A 9,828-nucleotide genomic window follows, 5' to 3' on the forward strand; every position below is an offset into this window, starting at 1 on the left:
CAAAAACAAGCTGAAACATGGACGCATCTGAATTGTCAGCTTTGCAGCCTTTCTCCTTGCGTATGTAACAGAGGTTTACTTCTAGTCACTGTGCAAGTAAACCTCACTCCTCTGACCTCAAGCGATGCTTTAGCGACTGACACTAGAGGCTGCAGCCTTTAGCCTCCTTGTTAGAGCGTCCCACTCTCATGTCGGCAGACGGTGCCGTGACCCGGATGGAAGTGAGGTTTAAGGAGGTGAGTGTAACAGAGGTCTACTTCTAGTCACTGTGCAAGTAAACCTCACTCCTCTGACCTCAAGAGATGCTTTAGCGACTGACACTAGAGGCTGCAGCCTTTAGCATCCTTGTTAAAGCTTCCAACTCTCATGCCAGCAGACCTGGGTTGGAGTCCCGCTTGGAGCAGGTGGTTCGAACAGGAGGGGTCACACATAACAGCGATTCAAGTGACATTTCTTGATGCAGCGGCCAAAAGGTGGGGTAAGTGCTTTCTGATAACCGTTGTTGTTATTTCAAATCACCAAAACAAACGCCCCTACCCCCCAAAAGGGTCTTGACCCTACTTTGATAGCTCCGCCCCACACATACGTAACCCAGGCAACGACTATGGCAGAATCTGTGTGTTACTAATCCAGGTCGAATATACAATGAAAAAGTCAGTCCTGTGTGTTTTGAATAATGACATGGTGAGCAAATGATGACTTATATTTGCTTGCAAAAACTGAGAGGATACTTTTTTTCTATTATCATTTCACTTCCTGAAAAGCATTAAAACTTGTCTGGTTATCACCAGACCAAGCTCAATTTAAGACTGAAAATTGGTCTGAGCACTCTGCTTTATATTTTCTACTGCACAAGAGATCAACGGGTATAGTTCAATGACACTGTATGCAACTGGATAGTCATTCAACAAATAAGACCACAAGAGGTGTGATCAACAGGCATTGATCCATCCTTATCTATCCGTCATCGTGTTAAAATTGCCAATAGGCCAGGTGGATAAGCCAGTCTGTGTTTGGTTCTGCAAAAGTGTAACAGCAGCAGTACAAACTAATGTACAGGTTTCCAGACTGAGTTTCCGGGCAAAATCAAATCACCGGCAGATCAGGCTGGGTTTACCCAGTCTACATTAAAACTGCAGTTCATACTTAAAAAGGCAGATAGACACAACTGCCCTTTTACCATAAAGAAGTTAAAAAAAAGAGCTTCATACAACCTTATTAGTATTTTTGCATTAACAGTTCCCTATAATATTTTTTTTTTAATGTGGATATGTAAATATATATTAAATATATATATAATATGTATTATTTATATATATATATATATATATATATATATATATATATATATATATATATATATATATATAAACACAATTTTAAAATAAATGTTATTCACAATGTTGATAGACTTTTGTTTGCCCTATTTGGTCATGTGCTTAAGACATGGTCATGCATGAGCTAAAAGGTTAGATTAGCCCTGTCTTGTGGTCAAAAATAAAATGTACGACACTAATTATGTTTAAATGATCACAAAAGTGTTAACCTCATCTGAACTGGACCTGTGTGATGGTAAAGGGTTAAATACTACCACACTTTAACACTCTGAGATTGTTCTCTTCTCACAACACATCTTTTTTAGATCCTCAAAGGGGAACAGCTAGAGTGTTTAGAGCAGCAAGTGGTTTTACAAGCCCGAACCCATCATTTAGTCTCTCCTGTAATATGTCCATTTGCAAAGCCCTTGCCCTTCTTAGCATAAATCTACATTTTAGATCCAGATATAGGGTTCGAAGGCATGCATTTGCCGTATTTAGATTAAAGAGGCATTAAGCTTTGCCATATATGCAGATTTACGGTCATTGTGTCAGACTTTGTCAGAGCAGCACTTTACCCCAGATGTGTACATTTAAGCAGACTATTGGTCCACGTGAGCCCATATGTATTTAGAAATGGAGATTCGTGATGGGGGCTGAGAGAGTGGATTATTTTGTGCAGATTAGAGTGTCATCTGCTGTGGGTTCAACCGGCGTAGAGAGCAATCATGTGAATGTGTGGCTAGGCAATGGGCATCAGGATTACCATATCTTAATCTTAGTGAGTGAGCCATTATCCACCGTGTTAGTCTCACGGCCACCAGAACCACTCGTGGCATCTTTGTTCTGCAAACGGGCGACGGCTGCAGTCCGATACTCACATTCACTGCATAAAGATGTATTGACTTTGATTAAAATGCCTGGCAAAGTTTCACTTGCAAAACGCGGATGGGTGTGTACAGAGTGAAATCAAAGTGTTCTAAAAGAAGAGCTACCTTTTTTTCTTAGTTGGTAAGAAAAGAGTCTCATGTGTTCCATTATTTAGCAGAGAATGAATTTGTAAGGTGTTTTTTTTTTTTTTTCCTGCAGTGACAGACTGTGCCCATTGTGCTAATGGACTTTACATTTACAAAAGAGGTACCGAATCTGTTAAAGACAGTGCTGTTGTCTCTCTCAGAAGGAGATGGAGAAAAAAAACAATTACTGCATGTCCGTTTCAATTAATCTCACCCATATTGTTTAGAATGAATTTCTTCATTTGCTTTGGATAAAAGCATCTGCTAAATTAATCAATGTTAATGTCATATTTGTTGAGAAAAGATAAAGATAATTTGAAGATGTTAGGTTACATTATTGTGAAGAAAGCACTGAAAAAACATAAAAAGTGACTTTAGAAGTCAATATATTATTTGTTTCATTTCAGTATTTTAGAAAATAAGCCTGCCATAGAATCTTTTCTGTCTCGTGCCATAAGCGTTGTGTTTTTAAGACAGTTAAAATAATAATAGTTCAACTATAAACTTTGAAACCATTCCGTTCCATATAGCTGTTTTGTTAATATTATTTTTTGGCTTGCAAAAAATTCAAGTTTGAATGACTCTTAGGAAATTCTCTTATGACTTGAACAAAATATTGTGGCCATGAATTAAGGACTTGTTCCCACATTTCAGTTAAATCGTGCCCATGTTGAACAAATTTGTTCCCTTGTTTTAATCCTACAATTGAACAAACATTTAGGAACACACAAATTCCTAATTCATGTCCAATGTTATCATGATTTTATTTCCCCCGCATGTAGTGTGCAGAGCTTTGTATTGGGACGAGGGGCCATAATTTAATCGTTTTTTAAATCAGTCACATCTATCTATCGTGGTAAACTGACAGCCATGATTATTACTATAATCTCAATATAATTGTTATAATAGCAATGATTTTTAAAGGTTAAGTGGTCTCTTAATTTTTTCTAGAGCTGTATATCGCCCAACCCATGACACACACCCAATTGAAACACACAAATGACATTGAAGCTGTCTAAAAATCCTCTACTTTATTCAATAAGATGTTTTGTAAAACATTCAATAAAAAATGTAATCACTTATTGCTTATTATTAAACTAGTACTTGATCTTATGCATATTTTCTCAAAGCATTCTCATATTTAACACACATCTAGATAATTAGACAGGTTTCTACTGTTTGAATATATAAAAACATGAACAAATCAAAGTCATAAATTAACCCCACATCCTTGCCATAAGTGCAGATTGAGCTATTAATCTAAGAAAAAAAAAGCCTTGGCCAGTGCACAACCTCTCTGTTTGCATATCCATTCAATGCTTAAGGGTGCTGATGGTTTACAAGTCCCTCACAACACACATACATTCTTTTTAAGGAAACTGTGTACAAGGCAGTATTCGATGGTGACCTGGCAAGATGCGTTGTTTTTTTTTTTTTATCCTTTAGCTTTCAAGGAAGGAAGGGTGCAGTTTAACAACAGCAGGTCCATTGTAGCTTCTAAAGCAGTCGGCGCCGACAGCTTCGGTGGTGAACCAAATATTAAATAAATAAATTAACGATCATAAATAAGTTAATAAATTAAAACGATCTGTACATGTGTAAAAACGGTCTGTAAGTGAGAGTGCTGAGTGTGGTGTAAATAGTCCACGAGAATGAACATGTTGCGTAACAGAGGGCAACTCACAAATGTGTTGCCTTTGCCTTTTTTTGAGGCGTTCTTCTCACCTCTGTCATGCAGTATGTTGTCTAACAGGCCTTTTCTGGCATTTCCATGTCGACACATGCCTGAACTCAAGATCAAGCGTGCAAGCAGCGGCGACAACACTGAAGTCAAAGAGAAATTCCACTAACTGCATATAAAGATATATCAATGGTTATAAATATAATAGCAATGCATGTCAAAGTGTCAAATTCTGACTATATAGAGCTAGTGTTGTTTGTGTATGAGTGTGTGTTTTCTGTGCAGTGGATGCTAAACTGCTGTACATTCATGATGAGGGGATGAAACAGAGAGCAAGCGCCGTGTTGTCCTGTCAGGCTGGTGGAGGCTCAGGCGGAGGGCTGGGGCGACCGCTGTTGCTGCTACTCTTTTATAGAAGCACACACTTGCCCTTCTCCACCCATGGGTTGTTCTTCATTAGCTCGGGATTCAGGAAAGGGTCCTCAGGCACACACTCCTCGATCCATTTCACCAAGCTGAGGAGAGCAAGAAGTTTCCTCATCATTCTGGGCCACAATGAAAAATGCAACCTATTTAAAGTAACAAACCTCACATTTGATGCAAAAATGGCTACTATTTAGGAGTAAATAGAGCCGAAATTTCTTCTGGTTGCCTGCGACTTTGAACACGGATGCTGAGTGATTTGTGAAATTGGGGTCATGCAAGACAGCCCCCATGTTGAACAAATGATAAATGAGGGTGATAATCACGTAACTCTTTGCAGAAGCACCATCCATCACAGGCGATTAATAGAAATGATGTGTCCAAGATGAGAGTGATCATCTTAGGCTCAAGTACAGTTTTTAACTTACCATGACCCAACTTTATGATGGATTCACAATTGCTTATTCAGCTAAGCTGCACAATAACACAGGAGGAACCACTATGTTGGCGTAAACTGGGCTGTTCACTACTGGCCGGTAAAATGTAATTTGTAACAGGGAAATTACCATTGTGAATATTTCAGGAAGAGAGCCCTGGGACGCAGGAAAATGAGATGTCACTGTAATGTGACAGTGGCGGGTGTGACTAAGAGGCCATGCTTGCTCTCAAATTGGAGAGTAAAACACCAGAGATCTGAGAGCATTAGCTTTGTCCTGAACAATCACCAAGAGGACCTGACCTCTGGGCAGCCTAATTTGTGACATGAGGTGAACCTGCAAATTTAAAAATAACTTCAGTTATGAGTTCATGGTGACATTAGGGTTATTCAATCAGGAAACAGTTTAGGGAAAACCACTGACAAAGCGGATTACTCTTCACTAAATGTGGTAAGTGGATAAATAAAATTTAAAAAAAAAAGTAATAAGCAGACACAATTGCTTAAAGCTTCTGCTAAAAAAACAGGACCAACAATGGTCATTGCTAAGGTTTTATGCTCACCATATCCACCTTATTTGTAACGTAAGAGCGGGTGAAGCTGTTTCTAACTTGAATGTGCTACCAGGCAGTGTCACCTGGTTCCATGTATTTTAGAAATGTTTCTTGAGCAGCAAATCATCATATTAGAATGATTTCTGAAGGACTCTGCACCACAGGAATACATTACATCTATAATAATATTATAGTATTTACTGTATTTCTGACCGAGTAAAGGCAGCCTTGGTGAGCATAATAGACTGGTTTCAGAAAGATTAAAAAATCTTACCAACAACAGGCTTTTCAACAAAAGTGTATATAGAAATATTCCTGAAACTGAAGCCAATTTTTTTTAACTGTGTTTTTATTTATTTATTCTTATTATTAGAACACTGTTACATTACATATATGCAGAATATGAATCATTAAAATAAATGAAAAAACAAACAAAACAACAACAACAACGAAACTGAAGCAATTTTTACCACAGGAAAGCCGCGAGATTGCTGGAGTTAGCTAATCTAACTTGCATTGGTATGCAAAGTGAGAGGCCATCGAGTGATATGAGAGTCGCACTACTATATTGTCAAACCAACGGTCACACGTACAGTTGAGAGTTCATTATAACAAAATACTGGGCTGCTCAATGTCACAATTGACCAATGAGAATGAGGTATTTGCATAATAAAATATATATGGGTGATGTTCTAATGACTTGCTGTTTGGTTTTTTCTGTGCATGACTATGTGATGTACAGAACCAAAAATAGAAGGTGGGTAGAAAGGTTCATTATCTTTTCTGCTGTGGTATGGGGCGACAGAATAAAATATATGGGTTGAAACAGAGACTATCACAGTGTGAAGAACAAAAGAGAACACACTCACTCTGTCACTGTCTTGGAGGATTTCTCCCTTTTGAAGGCCAGCTGGTACTTGAGGCTTTCTACCTCCTTCTTCATCTGGGGCAAGTCCATCTCATCCATGACTGTGGCTTGATGCGGAAGTGATCACACTAAACCTAAACAACAAGACTGAAACAAGAAAGGAGATTGTATTTCAAAACCAATTCCCCCACTGAAACCGCTTTAGTGTATGTTTTACATGACCCAGTGATTCATTTATAGACATGCGAGCTGGCAGCTCTACATAAAAATGTTACATAGATGTATGTTTATGTTGATGTTTAATACCTGACTTTGCATCAGGCAATGTGGTTTGAAATAAAAATCTTGCCAAACCAGCCCCTCACATCATTTGATGTGTGTATGCAACAACTAATGATTTGTGGATGTGATCTGTATGTCCATGGTGAACAGATTTTATATGTGAAGTAATATGAAAAAGCTACTTTTTGTAATGCTATTCGGTTACTTTGATTACCACAATAATGTGAGCTTTTCAGCAAATAATGGTATATGTGATTCATTTTACTTATTATTTAGCATTTGGAAAATTTATTTAATTGAAATGGACAATTCTTGTGCTTTTGTTTTACAATTGATAAAGCAAAAAATGTGCCATTATTAACTTCACAGAACTGCTTCTACCTTATCTAAACCTTACCGTGTTTTATTACCGTGTGTAATAAAGGCTAAAAAAGGCAGTCTAAGGCTGATTCAGTCATGTTACAATATAACTTAACTTAACTTAAATAACAAATAATAGATTTCACCACATGAATCAGATTTTTTGTTTTGGTCCTTTTTTTTGTACTAGAATGTACTGCATGTGTGAGATAAATACAGAATTCAGCAATTAGATGCTTATCTAATGCTTGCTCCTCTCTGAGCAGGGCTTGGATGATCAGAGTTTGCGTCTTGAGGGTTTCAGTGTTCCAGCATTAGGGCATGTGTGAGCCGGAGAGCAGACACAGTTCAGCATGCAGGTGTTCTGCTGCCTGTCTGTATCCGTCCCATAAAGGCTTTTAAGCGCTTCCCAGCAACACCAGCCAGACACTGGAGCCTCTCACTCTAAAAGCTCTGATTTCACTATCTGAAACTAAACACACTCACAGCAGCTGGGAGACTGTGCTGTTCTTCAAATCAAACATGATGTTCAGAAATGGTTGGGGGACAGAGACGTTTTGCAAACTGTATAATTAACTGTAATGCTCTAAAAAAAAACTCAAACCACACATAAACACTTAATTCAAATGGAGATATTCATGAAACTCATGACATTGTGCCCCAATACAATGGAACCAGAAATCGGTTGTTGCCAGAAGGCAAATACACTGATTTCAGTGCTTCACTAGTCTGAGGCCCTAAACAAATATAGAATCAATAGTGTCCCAGAATATGCAGCAGTGTGCCGCAAGGCCTAAACATTTCCCCCCTCACCCATTAGTCATGAATCAAATATTATTGATGCATGCAGGGCTTGACATTCACTTTTTTGCTCACCAGCCACTGTAGCTAGTGGTTTTCCAAAGTTATTAGCCACTCAGCATTTTCACTGGCCATAATTTTGACATCGATATCTTTATCTTTTTGAAAAATAAGGAAAAACTGCCATATAGATATTTGTAATATTATCTCATAAATTGGCAGCGCATGTATATTGGACTGCTGTCACTGAATACAGGAATACTCGCCAAGACCGGCATTTTGACATTATTTTGTATTCAATTGACTGATTAGGCGCAATAAGCAACAACAAAAAAACTAAATCTAGTACTGAGAGGTGGCTTTGATGTGTGCGCACTTTAGTTGTAAGCACAAAATCTGCAGGAATGAGTAAAATGATGTGCAATACTCGCAATCCCACGACAAAATTCAAGCCAGAGCAAATGAAATGAGTGAGGGGAGGCGGGTTTGTGTGTTAGCTCGCTGTCGGAGAAATGAGAGAGCGAGAAAGCGCAGCTGGTATCATGTATCTATTCTGCGGAAAACGAGTATTAGAAGCATTTGAGATATTTCAGAATCTATCTATCTATCTATCTATCTATCTATCTATCTATCTATCTATCTATCTATCTATCTATCTATATTTTTGACAACACATTGCACTTGGTTTACTATTTCAGATGTCTTTTTGAAAGACTACAGTTGAATATGTATATAAATGTGTAAAAATAGAAATTCAACTGCTAAAGTGGCTAGGAGTGAGTGTGTGAGTGTATCCACTTCTAAAACCTGCATTTGGCAGGTTGGCGGGCATCAATGTCAAGCTCTGGATGCATGACATATTTGATGAATTGGATGAATGATATCATTTTATATTTGTTATTTTTTTAATAACAATATGCGCACTCATCAGTACAGTATGACAGTGTGACATTAGATGGAGAATGAGGATGAACTTCCCAAGCCAAGTTCTTCATGTAGGTCGTTCAATGATGTAGGTCATCACCATGTAGCATCCAAATAGGGGGATTACATTTTAGTTTGATTTAAAAAATGAATTCAGTATGAACAATTACTAAACAGAAGCACATATATCATAATATGTGTATTGTGTCCTAGCTGGTGTAGACTGGTGAAAGAACTAAAGAAGATAAATCCAAACTGTCAATGAATGTGATGGAATAATATCTGCAGCTATAAGATCATCTGATGATGAACAGCATGACTTGCTGTATCAGTTACCTCCAATAGGTATATTTTCACAGAGCAGATAAAACTATTAAGAAGCTACTGCAGGCTAAGGCTGAATTGTAGGCTTCTTCCTTTCGTTTTCCTGTAAATAAACGCTACGCTTAAATAACCCAATGGTTTTATTAATCAAAAAGAGGGATTGATGAGGTACAAACAGAACGCCGAAAATCTAAGTTTTATGTAACACCGGCAAAATCGCTGGCAGCCACAGCGATGATGGTGGGAGTGGAAAAACAATATGAAAAATGCAACAACAAAAAATAAGAATGGATGTCAATCACTAATATTTCACGCCAATATAATAAGTTATGTCAACTGTCATGAAGAGACAATCACGGAAAAGATTAGATCGATGTGAATTCACAATTATGTCGCTTACCTCGGTGATGTATCTTTGGGTGATACCCGAAGCCCGTCTTTGGCGCAGACTGTTCTTATCTATGGGAAATGTCCTTAGATTGATCAAAAACACACATACGTCTGTATAATTGGCGAAAACAAACGATGGGCGATTGTCTAGTCTTCGTAGACAGCCAAAAGACTGATCAGGGAGACTGAAGACAGGCTGGTAAGCTCCGGCAGCAGCGGCAGAGACAGCTGAAACGATGCTGAAGAAGTTGAGCTGATGGCAGTGGTTACAGCCTAGTAAAGTGCAAGGACGCTGTTCAGTCGCTGCTGGGCCAATGTAGAGGAGGTGCTGGGGCAAATCTGCCTGGGAGGGGGGAATCGGGGGGCGGTTTTATGCCGTTGAAGTCTAAATGCCTCTTCTAATGTTGGAGACAAAAGGACGCCCGATGTCCCTTGCCTATTCGCTAGAATTGT

General features: G+C 38.4%; 1 protein-coding gene across 1 annotated transcript; it reads right to left on the reverse strand.

Annotated features, from left to right (window-relative positions):
- Positions 1–3,342: 3,342 nt before the first annotated feature.
- gng13b (guanine nucleotide binding protein (G protein), gamma 13b) lies at positions 3,343–9,828 on the reverse strand. The gene is made up of 3 exons (XM_067418346.1): positions 9,386–9,828; positions 6,296–6,441; positions 3,343–4,528 (listed from the first exon to the last, which is right to left on the reverse strand). Exons 2-3 carry the CDS (start codon positions 6,391–6,393, stop codon positions 4,423–4,425), a joined length of 204 nt encoding a protein of 67 aa, XP_067274447.1. The 5' UTR covers positions 6,394–6,441; positions 9,386–9,828; the 3' UTR covers positions 3,343–4,422.

The sequence above is a fragment of the Pseudorasbora parva genome, chromosome 2 (assembly GCF_024679245.1).
Source record: "Pseudorasbora parva isolate DD20220531a chromosome 2, ASM2467924v1, whole genome shotgun sequence".
In the NCBI taxonomy this organism is placed as follows: Eukaryota; Metazoa; Chordata; class Actinopteri; order Cypriniformes; family Gobionidae; genus Pseudorasbora; species Pseudorasbora parva.

Bases quoted from the DNA above. Each gene is read 5' to 3' on its own strand.
- gng13b (XM_067418346.1), bottom strand. From the start codon at position 6,393: ATGGATGAGATGGACTTGCCCCAGATGAAGAAGGAGGTAGAAAGCCTC. The intron at 4,529-6,295 runs GTGAGTGTGTTC...TGCTCTCCTCAG, and splicing joins TCCTCCAAGACAGTGACAGA to CTTGGTGAAATGGATCGAGG.